This window comes from Pelodiscus sinensis, chromosome 8, assembly GCF_052426305.1.
Source record: "Pelodiscus sinensis isolate ZL-2025 chromosome 8, ASM5242630v1, whole genome shotgun sequence".
Classification (NCBI taxonomy): Eukaryota; Metazoa; Chordata; order Testudines; family Trionychidae; genus Pelodiscus; species Pelodiscus sinensis.
The window spans coordinates 24,266,852-24,282,623 of record NC_143059.1 but is presented as its reverse complement, the minus strand read 5'-3'; the positions used below and the strand labels follow the sequence as shown (position 1 = coordinate 24,282,623).

At 50.1% G+C, this 15,772-nt stretch overlaps 1 protein-coding gene across 3 annotated transcripts in view; it reads right to left on the bottom strand.

Annotated features, from left to right (window-relative positions):
• Positions 1 to 15,772, bottom strand: part of LOC102451283 (solute carrier family 22 member 15-like) — a 79,384-nt gene that overhangs the window by 38,234 nt on the left and 25,378 nt on the right. For all 3 annotated transcript variants that reach the window (XM_075934904.2, XM_075934906.2, XM_075934905.2), the window contains one exon: positions 5,493 to 5,625. In XM_075934904.2, coding sequence (XP_075791019.2) covers positions 5,493 to 5,625 — 133 coding nt within the window. The remainder of the gene's footprint in view (positions 1 to 5,492; positions 5,626 to 15,772) is intronic.

Sequence of the window (15,772 nt, the reverse complement as noted above, 5' to 3'; positions counted from 1 at the left end):
TTCTTCAAGATTTGTCCCCCTGTGGGTACTCCACTCAGGTCTCAGTGTATCCTCATGCCAGGGATTGGAGATTTTTGCAGAGCAGCGCTCTTCGCACCTAGCGTCTCGCCCCCCTGCCATTTGTGGAGTGTGTGCGCGGTGCAAGTCCTGTCTGTTCCTTTTCTACCTGAAGTCCATGGAGACTCCAAGCAGAGGGGAGGATGGGAGGATAGTGGAGCACCCACAGGGGGACACATCTCAAAAAAACATAAATTACTTCATCTGGTGAGTAACTTCTTCAGTGAGTGGTGTCCCTGTGGATGCTCCGCCCAGGTGACTCCATAGCAGTACCCACCCGATGGAGGTGGGCATTGGAGTCTTTTTAAGTCGAAGAAGAAAGGACTGCATCTGCTAGAGATATGGAGGGTATTGGCCCTTTCTGTAGCGCCCTACAAATGTCTACCAATGGTACATTGTTCAAGAAGGCCATTTGAGTGGCCATCACACATATGGAGTGAACCCTGATGGGTTGTAGTGGCTGTTTACCCCTAAGTTCATAAATGGCTCGCATGCAGCCTGCAATCCACTTGGATAGGCAGTATGCCAAAACTGTTGTTCCTGTGCATGGTCCTGACCACACCACAAAGAGTCTGTCTGATTTCCTGGTTGCTCTAGTTTTAGATAGAATGCAATTACCTTCCTTGCATCCAGAGTATGTAATCTAGCCTCCTTGGGGGAGGCATAAGGTTCAGGGAAATAGGCAGATAAGTAAATGGGTTCATTTACATGGAAGTCAGATATAACCCTAGGGAGAAACTTGGGGTGAAGTCTAAGCATGGCTTTATCCCTGGTAAAGGTAGTGAAAGGTGGGTCTGCCATGAGGGCTGTGATTTCTCCTACCCTTCTTGCTGATGTTATTGCCACTATGAATGCCACCTTCATAGACAGGTATTGTGGTGGCGTAGTGGCTAATGACTCAAAAGGTGGCCTAGTGAGCGTGTCAAGGACCAAATTCAGGTCCCACAATGGCACCAGGGAAGCAGAGGTTTGGACACATTTTCTGTAAGTCTCTGAGAAAACGCTTCACCATGGGATGTGCAGAGGGAGAAGCCGTCTATCGGATAATGGAAGGCCGTGATTGCCCCCAAGTGGCGTTGGACAGAGCTGATGGAAAAGCCCATGTTGCTAAGGTCCACGAGGCAGTCGAGTAAGGTAGGTATAGGGACTGTAGTAGGATGCAAATTGTGCACTGTGCACCATTGTTGAAAACATGTCCATTTGTTTTGATAGGTGCTTCTCGTGGAGGGACATTGACTATTTAGTAGGACTTGTTGGACTCTGTCCGAACAGGTGAGTCCTTCATTTTGGAACCATGAAGAAGCCATGCCGTAAGTTTCAGAGTTTTGATGTTGAGGTGGCATGTGGTGCCGTTGTGCTGTGTAAGGAGGTTCGGCACCACCGGGAGAGGGATGGGTTATCTATCTCCACTACCTGTTGATAAGGGAATGAGGGTTGTCTCAGCCAGGCTGGGGCTATTAGGATTACTGTGGCCCGATCGAACCGAATCTTGTTGATCACTCTAGTGATAAGAGGAACTGGTGAAAAGCGTAGAGTAGGAGAGCTGTCCAGCGAATGGTGAAGGCGCCCCCTTGTGACCTCTTGCCCAATCCTGCCCGGGAGCAGAATCTGTGGCATTTGCTATTTTGAGGTGTTGCAAAAAGGTCTATAGTCAGAAAGCCCCATTTGCGGAAGACTGAGAGGAAGATATTGATACTGATCTCCCACTCCTGCTGATCTGAGTAATGTCTGCTCAGTTTGTCGGCTCTCACGTTCTGTTGTCCCGGTATATACATGGCTGTTGGTGTATCAGGAACCAAATAACTCCAGTTCCAAAATCTGATTGCTTCAGCACATAGGGAGTGTGACTGGGCACTCCCCTGCTGATTGACATAAAACATAGAAGGTGTGTTGTCCGTGAGGACACAAATAATTCTGCCCTTTATCGGAGAAGGAAATGGGTGCAAGCCCTGCAAATGCCACTGAATTCCAGAATATTGATGTGGAAGTGTGTCTTGTGTTGGGCCCACGTACCCTGTATTGATACTGCACCATAACGGCCCCCCTAGCCCATGAGTGATGCATCTGTCAGTATAGTGACTGAGGGGTCTGGCCAGCGTAAGGGTATGCCAGCAAGCAGATTCACTGGAGATGTCCACCACTCTAGAGATTGCAGTGCTGGTAGAGGAAGCATGAGATGCCTTGTGAGGCTCTGTCGGGTTGGTATATAGTTGATTACGAGCCAATGTTGAAGGCATCTCATGTGTAGCCTTGTGAATAGTACTTTCTGTAAGCCATATGTCCCAACAGTTGGAAGCATGTCCAGACCGTGGAGAAGGGAGTCTGTTTGACCTGTTGAACGAGGTCACGGATCACCTCAAACCTTTGCAACAGGAGATAGGCTATTGCAGTGACCAAGTCTAGTAATGTCCCAATAAATTCTATGCTTTGCGCAGGCTGTATGGTGGATTTTTGTATATTGATAACAGGCCAAGTTGGGAAAAACATTCTCTGGTAACCATTGTCATGATGATAGTTTGCTGATAGGTAGGGCCCTTGATTAGACAATTGTCGAGGTAAGGAAAGAATGACATTTTGCCTTCTGAGGAAAGTAGTAACTATGGCTAGCGTCTTTGAAAATATGCGAGGGGCTTAGAGAGGACAAAGGGGAGAACTCTGTACTGATAGTGATCTTGGCAGACAACAAATCTGAGAAATCTGTGAGATCGATGGATAGTTACATGAAAATTTGCGTCTTGGAGGTCAAGGGCTGAGACCCAGTCCCCTTCATCCAGTGTAGGTATGATGGTTTCCAGGGTCACCATCCTAAATCTTATATTGGGAATGAACTTGTTGAGTTTTATGAGATAGAGGATCGGTCTCCATCCACCTGTTTTTTTGGCTATGAGGAAATAATTGGATTATAACCCTCTCCCTCGGAATTCTTTGGTGAGGGGTTCTATTGCCCCTGAGACGAGTAATTTTTGCACCTCAGCCCGTAGTAGGGGCTCGTGAGAGGAATCCCTGAAAAGGGACAGGGTAGGGGGTTGGATAGGGGGCATGGATGTGAAGGGGATTGCGTAACCTGCCTTGATAATTTCTAGGACCAATTTGTCTGTGGTACTTTGGGCCCATTGTTGGTAGAAAGGTCTCATGCAACGATGGAAGATGACACTGGAATACACTGGTAGTGTGGGGTGGTCGCTCAGACCCCCGACCAAAGCTTCAAATTTGTTGTTTGTTGAAGGTGGACTGATTCGTGGAGGAGTGGTTTTGCTGAGTGCTTCTCCTGTTAGATCGTTGCTTAGGCCTGTTATCATATGGCCCCTGCTTCTGCCTGTAGTAATTGTAATTATAGTCCCTAGGTCTTTGGTAGGGAGTATATTTGTATTTTCTTATTGGGTGGGGTGTACATCCCAAGCATGTGGAGTATCGTGCAGGAGTCCTTCATTGAGTGTAGGATCTCGTCTATGTTGTTAGCAAATAGTTGTTTTCTGTCAAAGGGGAGATCCTCCACTTTAGCTTGAAGTTCTCTTGGGACTCCTGATTATTGCAGCCATGGGGCCCTATGCATTACAGTGGCTGTGACTGTGGTTCTAGCCGCAGTGTCTGTAAGAGCCTGGAGAGCAGTTTTAGCTATTGACTAACCCTCCTTGATAACGGATTGGAGGTGAGGCTGTTTATTATCAGGGAGGTCCCTGTAGCAGGTCTTCTAACTTGGCATAATTGGAGTAGTCATAATTGGCCAGAAGGACTGTATAATTCAATATATGGAACTGAAGTGTGGCCAAAGAGTACACTTGGTGGCAAAAAGTGTCAAGCTGTTTGTGTTCTTTGTCACGGGGCATAGATTTAAATTGTGGGTTCTTCGCCTTGTGATTAACTGAGTCCACCACCAGAGAGTTTGGCTGGGAGTGTACAAAAAGAAAAGTCCATGTGGGCATGGGAGGAATGTGGTTGGTACCCTTGCTGTGCATACCAAAGGGCCCACTGAGGCCGGAATTGACGTGATGGATACATCCATGGCTGGTTGGACCACATGGGATGCTGTTGGTCTCTGTATGAATGCCAGGAAGACAGTGATAGAGAAGGAGAGGAGTGGCCTGACGAGAACCTGCTCCTATGCCTGCTACCATACTCGGATCTTGGGGATATTGGTGTAGACAGGGGAGGGGCAGCCGGTGGCATAATAGTATGGCCCTCTGTTGTAGAGCGTGGCAAGCAAGCTGCGGCTCTTATGTCAGGCTGAGATTTTGTAAATGCTGTATTTTTCACAGCACTTTTTTATGCTGCAGTGCCAAGGGGTGATCAAGGTCACTTTGCCCCGTTTGTTCAGGCACTGAGGGAGAGCTCACAGGAGCTGATGGTGGAAGCATATGCAGCTTCCCTGGGGCTGCTGCCTCACTGGCGCCGGTCGGAGCAGCAAGTTTAGACTCTGCCTCAGCTCTCCTGGCTGAGGCTGATTTATGTTTCTCTGTGGTGCAATAGACTGATGGCACTGGGGAACGCAATGCTCTGGGCCACGCTGATAAGGAGCGTGCCAGGGAAGCCCTTGCGGCTTGAGAGCCTTTGGGAGGTGAGGAAGCTGCCCTGACAGAAGGCTTTTGCTATCCCCATGACTCCTTTGGTTTGTCCCTTGATGTTTTAAGAGACTTTTCCCAGAGTAAAGTTTTAAGCCGCATTTCGCAGTCTTTTCTGGCCCTAGCCATTATATTCAGGTAACGAGGGCACTTATGTTCTGGGTGAGACTCCCCTAGGCATTTGACACAGGAGGTATGGCCATCCAAGGTAGGCACCATGTCTCTGCAGGAATCACATTTTTTAAAGTCGGGGGAACCCGACATACTGAAGAGAAAAAAAGCCACCACTGCCGCCGTGGCAACTGCCATTTTTTTTCTTTTAGCATTCCAAACACTGAAACGAGCTATAACTGACTAAACTAGGAGGTAAAACCCCTAAAATTACTTGTAAAATTCTTATTTCCTGTCAGGAAGAAGAACGCTGCTCTGAACTCTGTCTTCAGCCAAGGATGGTTGAAAAGGATCTGACGGGACTTGCGCCACATGCAAACTCCACAAACGGGTGGGGGGTTAGGGGACTGGAAGCCACTAGGTGCACAGGCGTGGCACGAGGGGCACTCCTTTGCAAAAATCTCCAATCTCCAACACGAGGACACACTGAGACCTAAGTGGAGCACCCACGGGGACACCACTCACAGAAGAACAAGCATTACAATCAACACAATACAATACAAGCGTTCTTCGGAAATACTCTTGTTCCCATCAAGGAAATGGGCTTTTAGACGAAAAGTATGATGAAATGCATATATTGTGTAGTCTCAATGGAAAAGTATTAAATACTTTTATTCTGGTCCTCATTTCCTTCAGATGTGAACATCCAGATATTATGACCAAGTAGAAAATGTATAAGATATAATGGCTTTACTTTTATCTTACCTGACATGTACACTGGTTTCCTGCCCAATTTATCAGACAATGGTCCAAAAAATATATTTCCAATAAGCAATCCAGCAAAATACAAGGATGATGCAAGGTTTACTTTATAGGCTTCATGTTTGATTAAGTACCACTGTTGAAAATAAAGTTAAACAGTAATATAGAATTATTGGCGTCTTTAAAATATTTAAAAAATTATAATACTTTTACAACTATGGACTATCTCTTGCCTTTATTCCATATTCTGATCTGGAATTCTGTTTAACAGAGTTTTGTTAAAGCTCCATTTCAGTTTATGGTCCAAAAACTTTTTAAAATTACATACTTCAGTCAAGAAGTTTCATTACAATATGATTCTCATGCTACCTTTCAATGATGAAGCACATAGAAATGCAGCACAACAAACTTTGGCCCACCAACAGCAACAAAGTCAAAGTTATTAGAAATAGGAAATACTGATTTTTTAACAGCATGAACTAGAAATCTCTAGTCTTGTTTCTGAAGCACAGTGTGGCAGGGTCAGTCCCACATTCCTACAGTCTAGAAGTCAGTATATGGCTCACTCGCCGTGGTTTGAGATTTGTTGTCTCCCTGTAGTCTTTTAAAAAGGTCGATGCTGTTCTCTTGGTTCCTCCGGTGTGTCTCTCTCTCTCCAAATTCCTCCTTTACTCTCCAATACTCCTTCACAGCTCTCCAAACACCTTCTCAATTCTCTCCACACTCTCATAACTCTCCCAACTCCTTCTCAGCTCTCTCTCCCCTCACCCACAGGGAGGGTTCTTAAATAGGCCTCCAGGCAGCCCCAATTAGTTTCAGCTGGGCCTTAATTGATTTTGCAGCCGCCCTGTCTCAGCTACCCCTAATTAGCCAGGATTGCAGGATCCCATTCCATCAAGCTCTTTAATCTGCTGTATCACCCCTGCTTTGTCACATATCCACCTCCCCTGCTCAACACTATGGGGTTGGGCTTCTTGGGACAGCAGGCAGTGCACCCTCGATAAGCCATCGGCGTTGCCATGCTTGGCTCCGGCCCTATATTTCACTTGGAAGTGGAATGGTTGCAGGGACAGGAACCACCGTGTTACTCTCACATTCTTGTCTTTATTCTGGTGCATCCATTGTAGGGGCATGTGGTCTGTGACGAGGGTGAATTGTCTTCCGAGCAGGTAGTATCGTAGGCTCTCCACAGCCCACTTTACTGCAAGGCACTCCTTCTCCATGATAGCATAGTTTCGTTCTGTTGGAAGGAGCTTCCGACTTAGGTATAGTACAAGATACTCTTCTTCTTTGACCGTTTGGGACAATACCACACCTAATCCGACTTCTGAGGCGTCGGTCTGTAGTATTAACTCTCTCTCAAAATCTGGGGCTATGAGCACTGGGTCACTGCACAGGGCTGATTTTAAGTTGATGAATGCACAGTCTGCTGCTGGAGTCCATTTCACCACATCTGGGCCCCGGGCTCTCGTTAAGTCTGTCAGGACATGCCCTTGAAGCAAAATGGGGGATAAACCTCCAGTAATACCCCACTAGTCCCAAGAACGCCCGGACCTGTTTCTTACGTACAGGCCGGGGCCAGTTCTGTATTGCAGCCCCTTTATTCAATTAGGGTTTCACTAAGCCTCTCCCTACTATGTATCCCAGGTATTTGGCCTCTGCTAATTCTATTGTACATTTTGCCGGGTTTGCAGTTAGGTCAGCTTCCATTAAGGTGTCCAGTACAGCCGCCACCTTCTCTAAATGTGGGTCCCAATCCGGAGTGTGGATGATGACATCATCAAGATAAGCAGCTGCATATGTACAGTGAGGGCGCAGTAGCTTGTCCATAAGTTGCTGGAAAGTTGCAGGGGCCCCATATAATCCAAACGGGAGGACGGTGTACTGATATAGGCCCTCGGGGGTGGCAAAGGATGTCTTCTCTATGGCTTCCCTGGCCAACTGAATTTGCCAGTAACCCTTGGTCAGGTTGAGGGTGGACAAAAACTGAGCCTTTCCCAGCTGATCAATGAGCTCATCTATTTGCGGCATGGGGTATGCATCAAACTTTGACACCTCATTCAACTTCCAGAAATCATTGCAAAAATGGAGGCTGTCATCAGGTTTAGGCACTAAGACAATGGGCTGGACCATTGGCTGTGGGATTCCTCAATGACACCTAGTTCTAGCATATTCCTTACTTCTTTTTATACCTCCTTTCACTTTGCTTCTGGGATTCGGTAGGGCCTGACATTCACTCTTACGCCTGGGTCCGTGACTATATGGTGCTCAACTTCAATGGTCCAGCCAGGCTCTGTTGAGAACACATCTGAGTGTCGCTTCAGCATTGCAAGAACCTCTCCCCTCTGGCCCGGGGTTAATTCTGGGGAGATCTCCACCTGTCCCTGTTGGCTTTCATTCAGTATTGCTGCCCCCAGGGTGGCCAGCTCCACCTCCCTGTCTCGCCATGGTTTGAGCAGGTTAATATGGTAGATTTGTTCCAGTTTCTGGCAACCCGGTTGCCGCACCTTATAACCTACCTCCCCTATGACCTCAACCACTTCATAGGGTCCCTGCCACCTGGCAAGGAGCTTGCTCTCTGCTGTTGGGACCAGCACCACTACCCAATCGCCCACCTGGAATTTCTGGACCGTCGCCCGACGGTTGTAGTAGGTTTGCTGAGCCTGCTGGGCTTTTTCTAGGTGCTCTCTTACAATGGGAGTTATCTGCGCGATCCTGTCCTTCATCTGCAGGCCGTTCTCTACAATATTGCATCCGTGGTTTGTCTGCTCCTCCCAGGTCTCTTTGGCAAGGTCTAGAAGGCCCCCGGGGTTTCGTCCATATAGCGGTTCAAATGGGAAAAACCTGTGGATGCCTGTGGTATTTCTCGTATGGCAAACATGAGATATGGGAGTAGGTCATCCCAATCTTTCCCGTCCCAACTCACTACCATCTGGATCATGTCCTTGAGAGTGTGGTTGAACTGCTCGACGAGGCCATCCATCTGCGGGTGGTATACTGATGTCCTCAGAGCCCGTATGTGGAGTAGTGCACGCAGGTCTTTCATTAACTTAGACACAAAGGGAGTACCCTGATAGGTTAGGCTCTCCTTAGGTATCCCCACCCTCGAGAAGATTTGATCTAACTCCCTTGCTATTGTCTTAGAATGGGCATTTCTCAGGGGTACTGCCTCAGGGTATCGGGTAGCGTAGTCCAGGACCACTAATATGTTCTGGTGTCCTTGGGCTGACTTTTCTAATGGGCCCACTAGGTCCATAGTGATGCGTTCAAAAGGGACCTCAATAATAGGCAGGGGTATCCGTGGGGGGGCATGAAGCTGGCATTCGGGGCAAGAGGCACAATACCGCCGAACCTACATATATACCCCGGGCCAATAGAACCTTCGTAAAATCTGATCTAGGGTCTTCTCAACTCCTAGGTGACCCCCAAATAAATGACTGTGTGCTAGGTCCAGCATGGCTCGCCAGTGATTGAGGCACCAAGAGCTGCTCCACCTCCTGTCCTGGGCCTGGCAACACTCAGTACAGTAGATCCCTCTTGATAATGTAATAGGGTCTAGGACAGTGTTTCCCAATTGGTGCTCCGCGGAACCCTGGGGTTCTGCGAGGAGCCGGCGCTCCCCCGCCCCCTCTGAAAAAGAGAAAGAGAAAGAGAGAGAGAGAGAGCTGGCTAGCCAGCAGAGGCATGGGTGGCGAGTTGTGTGGGCTTGTGGTGCCCATGTTCCAGGAATATTTGGAGCTGGAGCTGGAGCTGGAGCTGGAGCTGGAGCTGGAGCTGGAGCTGGAGCTGGAGCTGGAGCTGGAGCTGGACCCGACCCCTCCCACCCGCATCCTCCCACCCCAGCCCCAGAGCGTCTCTCCCCCGTCCCCGGACCCATCCCTGCCATGCGCAACCTTCTCTGAGCTCCCCATGGCTGGCTGCTGCTGCCCTGTGCAGCGTGCTCAAACCAGTGAGTGGAGAGACGCCCGGACATGACGTAACGTCACGGCCTGGGATTTTAAATTTGCTGGGCATTGTGTTGCGCCGCATGGCTGAGTTGCGGGTTCGGAGTCCAGGGACAGACCACAGACTCTGGCCCCACAAAGTGGAAGGCAGAAGGTACGGTAGAGGAAGGGGAAAGGGGAAAGGGGAAAGTGAAAGGAAGGGGCTTGTGCAGAGGGAAAGGGGAAGGGCTGGGAGAGGAAGGTTCTTGTGCGGAGGCAGAGGGGAAGGGGAAGGGGAAGGCACCAAAGGGGCAGGTGGAGGAGAGACAAATGCCAGGGGGCCAAGCACAGACAATGAGGAAAAGGGCAGGAAGGGAGAGGTGTCAGTGGGAGGGGGACAGGGTGATGCTGGGAGGGGAGAAGGTAAGGGCATTGGGGGCTAGAGGGGTATGGGGAGGTGCTGGGAGAAGGCTTGAAAGAAGGGGTGGGCATGAGGAAGGCTGGGATGGAGCAAGTCATGTGAGAGGGCAGAGGGGCATGAGGGAAATGGGGGCAGAAGGTGGTGAGGAGTGGGCATCAGGGAAAAATGGAGCAAAGGGGGCAGGGGAAGTGAGGGAAGGGGGAGGCACCAGGAGGGTGCAGGGGTAAGAGAAGGTGCAGGTGCCAGGGGATTCTGGGGGTGAAGCAGAAGGGCAAACACCTGCAGTGGAGGGACCACCATCAGAGGAGAGATGCAGGGCAGGTATGTAGAGGGAGGTGTTAGAAGAGGGGATGAGGAGGGGTAGCTCACATGATCAGAGTGAGGCTACTGGAGAAGTGGGCACAGGAAGGAGAGAAGGGCTGGTGGAGGGGGGGCAGGTTGCAGGAGGGCTGAGGACAGTGAGAAGAGCAGGAGTCAGGACAGCAGAGGAGGGTGAGGAGTGGGGGGGGGGGAGCAGCAGGCACCAGGGGAGCTGATGGAGCAAGGGGAGGAGACATGGCAGCAGAGGGAAAAGGCAGAGGTTTAAAAATATTTATTAATAACTTGGGTGGCACATCCAAAGAAGCCACATGAACTCAATACTGGTGCACAACACAAAATTCATTTTGCTCATGTGAGGAAACTCTTAGGCTATGTCTACACTGGTTGTTTCTTGCACAAGAACATCTTGCGCAAGTGTTCTTCTGCAAGAACACATCCACTCTTCCATGTGCGAGCTGTGCTTTTGCACGAGAGCATCTATGGCAGTGTGGACACTCTCTTTCCCAAGAAAGTGCCGATGGCCATTTTAGCCATAGGGCTTTCTTGCTCAAGAAATTCATGTTGCCTATCTACACTGGCTTCTTGGGCAAGAATAGTTGCTCAAAAGGGCTTATTCCTGAGTGGGAGCATCGTAGTTCTTGCGGAAGAAGCCCTGATTTCATACATGAGAATGTTAGTGTACTTGCACAAGAACACATGGCCAGTGTAGACAGGCAGCAAATTTTTGTGCAAGAACGGCCGCTTTAACGCAAGATCGTGCCAATGTAGACACAGCTAAGGGGAGGGAGGAAGGCAGGAGCAGGGAATCAGCACTGGCTCAGCATGTCCACATGGTTTGGGGGAAGGTGCAAGGAAATTGAGCTCAGCTGGGTTGCAGAGTGGGGAGGTCTGGGGGGCTGGGCTGGGCTAGGCTGGGCTGTGGGGTGGGGTGGGGTGTGTGTGTGGAGCTCAGAGCTCAGTTTGACTGCAGGAGGAGGGAGGTCCGGGAACCGGGGCTAGACTCAAGGGAGGGAGGGACAGGGAATCGGCTCTTGGCTCAGCAGTTTTGCGGGGCTCGGAGGAGGTGCAGGGAAACGGGGCTCAGCTGTGCTGTGGGGGAGGCATGCAGGGAACCAGTGCAGGGCTCAGTTGGGCTGAGGTGGATGGGGTAGGGCATACCGAACAGATGGGCAGCTCAGCTGGGCTGTGAGGGGCTGCAGGGAACTGGTGCTGCACTCCCTTGGATTGTGAGGGATGGTTTTGGGGGAAGTGCAGGGAACCAGCAGGGGTGAGCAACTTAGTTCGGTTGCAGGGGATAGAGGTGCAAAGAAGCCTAGTGGGGAAGGCGGGGGGTGGGGGGGGGGGGAGACCAGGAGCCCTGAAATGACCTCTCCTGGTCCAAAAATTCCTCATCTGGGAACAGTCAGGTCTAGAGGGTGCCAGATCAGGGAGGTCCAACTCCTACCCAAGTCCCTTCCTCGCACCCTCCCTCGTAGCCAGACACCCTACATCCAGCCTGCTTCTGCACCCTACCTACCACCCAGACCTTGTCCCCTTCCGCCCCCCAGCTCCCTCCCAGATCCTGCACCCCATCCCTATCCTTGGCAGCCCTGCCATCCACCCTAGCACCGCCCTGACCCCAGCACCTTGCCTCACACCCCGGGACTCAGCACCACTCTGGCCCTGGCCCTGGCCCCAGCACCCTGCCATCCACGCTAGCACCCAGCAGCACCCTGTTCCTTGTCCCAGCACCCTGCCAGTCACCCTAGTGCCCAGCAGGACCATGTCCCTGACCCCAGCACCCTGCCATCTGCCTGCCCCAGCACCGTGCCCCTGCACCCTGCCACCTGAGCCAGCATCCTTCTACCCAGCAGCACCCTCTCCCCAGCCCCAGCACCTGCTTTATCACCCCTGCTCTGTCACAACAGGCTTACAATAGTTATACTATTAAAATCATTTTGACAGCTTAAAATTGAAAGATAACAAAACATGTTTACGAGGAACAAAGCAATCTAAGATATTCTTTACTTGACTATTGTCTTGGTATGAACAATGTTTCTCAGACCACAAAAGGTCAATCGAGCCCTTTCTTGTAGTGCACAGAATGAAGCACTGAAACCAAAAACAGAAGGTTTTGATAAAATGTAAATTAGGAAGGTGATGTAAGAGATTCGTTCTCTCATAAGACCATAACATAAGAATGGACATACTGGGTCAAAACAAAGGTCCATCTAGCTCAGTATCCTATCTTCCAACAGAGGCCAATGCCAGATTCCCCAGAGGGAGGGAACAGAACAGGTAATCATCATGTGATCCCTCCCCTGTCATCCACTTCCAGCCTCTTACGAACAGAGGCTATGGACACCATTCCTACCCATGCTGGCTAATAACCAGGGCTTGACAAATGGCGGTGAAAGCCACTTGCCAGCCCCGCACTGCGCAAGAGCCACATTGTACATGCACGCACCACCAGTAAACAGGGTGCGCAGCTGAAATCTACTCACCATGGGTGAGTAGATTCTATAGTCTGTCGAGCCCTGCTAATAAACATTCATGAACCTAACCTCCATGAAGAAGAAATTACTCACCCTGTGCAGTAACGATGGTTCTTCGAGATGCGTGTCCCGTGGGTGCTCCACTATAGGTGTCGGGCTTGTCCCTGCGCCGCAGATCGGAGAACTTTTGTAGCCGTAGTCTGCTGGACTGCGCATGCGCGAAGCGCGGCTAGTGCCTTTTCGCGTCGTTAGCATCCGCGCTGTCCGGCTCCCGCCAGTTCCTCCCGATCCTCTTGATCTGAAAGACAAAAATAAGAATTCCGAAGAGGGGAGGAGGGCGGGTCGTGGAGCACCCACAGGACACGCATCTCGAAGAACCATCGTTACTGCACAGGGTGAGTAACTTCTTCTTTGAGCAGTGTCCCATGGGTGCTCCACTATAGGTGACTTTGCAGCAGTAGCCCCTGAAAGGAGTGGGGTTTGGAGCTATCGTGCTGCAGCTGTGGACAACACCGCTGTTGCCACTGCCCCATCTGGAAGGTGAAGATTGGGGATTGCACAGTGTTTGGCAAAGGTGAAGTTTGACGACCATGTGGCAGCCCTGCAGATGTCTTTTAGCGGGACGCCTTTCAAGAATGCAGTTGATGTAGCAACTGCGCATGTTGAATGCGCTGTCGGTTTTTGCAATAGAACGGTCGGCTGTAGACACGAATAGCGTTTTTGTCTTCCTGATGGACCTAGTCCTCTCTATGTAGAAGGCCAGGGCACGTCTGACATCCAGAGTGTGTAACCGAGCTTGCTCTGCCGAGACATGGGGCTTTGGGTAGAAAGTGGGAAGTACTATCAGCTCATTGATATGAAATCGTGAATTCACTTTCGGAAGGAAAGTGGGTTGAGTGCATAAAATGACTCCTTGATCGGTAAACACTGTGTATGGGGGTAAAGCCGATAAGGCAGCCAGCTCACTAACCCATCTTGCAGAGGTTATCGCAATGAGAAAAGTAACCTTCATTGTGAGAGTGCGCAGGTCACATGTGGCTAAGGGCTCAAAGGGTTTATGCGTTAACGTGTTAAGAACTAGCTCTAAATCCCATGGTTGCGCTGGGTGCGTGCGGTGTGGAAAAAGATTAGCCAAGCCTTTCGTGAAGCACTGCATCATCGGGTGAGAGAAAACTGAATAACCATCCACAGTGTGGTGTAACGCAGTGATTGTGGCAATATGCACTCTGATGGAGGCACAGGTGAGAAAAGAGTTCTTGAGCTGCACGAGGTAGTCTAGGATACGGTGAATGGGTGTGGAGTAGGGGTCCAGGCATGCCAATGAGCACCATGCAGAAAACCGTGTCCATTTGTGAAGGTAGGTGGATCTTGTGGATAATTTTCTGCTATGTAGAAGAATGTGTTTGATCTCTTGCGAACAGATCATTTCTGTTTGTTGGAACCAACTAGGAACCATGCAGTCAGTGCCAGAAGCTCGATCTGGGGGTGGAATAGCCGTTGATTGTTCTGGAAAAGAAGGTCGTGCCTCTTGGGCAGAGGGAATGGATGACGTGCTGACATTTGATGGAGGTAAGGAAACCACGTTTGCCTTGGCCAAAAGGGAGCTATCAGGATTACCGTGGCTTTGTCCATTAGTATCTTCTCTAGTACTCTGGGGATTAGAAGCGTGGGAGGGAACGCATACAGCAGTTGATGGCTCCAATTGTAAATGAAAGCATCTCCCTTGGAGCTCCGTCCCATTCCTGCCCTTGAACGCTACTGGGGACATTTGGCATTCATGCGGGTCGCAAACAGGTCCACTGTCGGAAATCCCCACGCACGGAATATGGTTGAGAGAACGTCCGGGTGAAGCTCCCATTCGTGCTTCCCGGAAAAGTGCCTGCTCAGTGCATCGGCCATAGTGTTCTGTTGACCGGGTAAGTATTCTGCAATCAGGGAGATCTTGTGGTAGATGCACCAACTCTATAAAGCAATCGCCTCGGCGCAAAGCAACGGGGATTGGGCCCCGCCCTGCCTGTTTATATAGTATACTGTAGTCATGTTGTCGGTAAGAATTCAGATGGTTTGAGCACGAATATTTGGGAGAAAGTGACGACAGGCGTTGTGCACAGCTCGCAGCTCTAGGAAATTGATATGCATCATCGACTCCGTCGGGGACCAAAGTCCTTGCACTTGATTGTGCTCCAGATGTGCGCCCCAGCCTAGTAAAGATGCATCGGTAGTCAGTTGTCTTGTTGGCGATGAAATGGGACACCCGACATCAGATTTTTGGGAACTGTCCACCAAACTAAAGAATTTCTGACGTGCGTGGGAATTGATACTCGTTTGTGAACGTCCCGGACCTCTGGAGCGTAAACCGTAGCTATCCAGTGCTGGAGACAACGAAAGTGAAGTCTCGCATGCTCGACGACATATGTCGTGGCTGCCATGTGTCCCAAAAGCCGAAGACATTGTAGGACCGAGGGCTTGGGACTGGTAGTGATGGCCTGTATGAGATCTTGTATTGCCTGGAATCTGGTTAATGGTAAGAGAGCACGAGTGGTGGTTGAGTCGAGTTGTGCGCCTATGAATTGTATCGATTGGTGTGGCGTCATGGCCGACTTTGGGATGTTGATGATCAGGCCCAAGGTTTCAAAAACTGCTTTTGTGAGGTGTGTGATGCGCAGCGCCTCTGCCGCTGAAGACGCTCTGATTAGGCAGTCATCCAGGTAAGGGAATATTATGACACCGAGGCGACGTAGGTAAGCTGTTACTACTGCCAGCGTCTTGGAGAAAACCCTGGGCACCGATGAGAGACCAAAGGGCAGGACCCTGTATTGGAAATGGCCTACGCCTAATTGAAAACATAGAAATCGTCTTTGAGCCAGGTGTATCGTTACATGGAAGTAGGCGTCCTGTAGATCAAGGGACGTGTATCAATCTTCGCTGTGAAGGCCTGGAATGATAGTGGCTAGGGTAACCATCCTGAAGCGGTACCTCCGCAGATATCGATTTAGTCCTCTGAGGTCGAGGATCGGTCTCCGTCCACCTGATTTTTTCTCTGTTAGAAAATATCTGGAATAGAACCCCCGTCCCCTGAACTCTTTTGGTACTGTTTCTATTGCTCCGATGGTGAGGAGTCGATCGACCTCTTGTTGTAAGAGA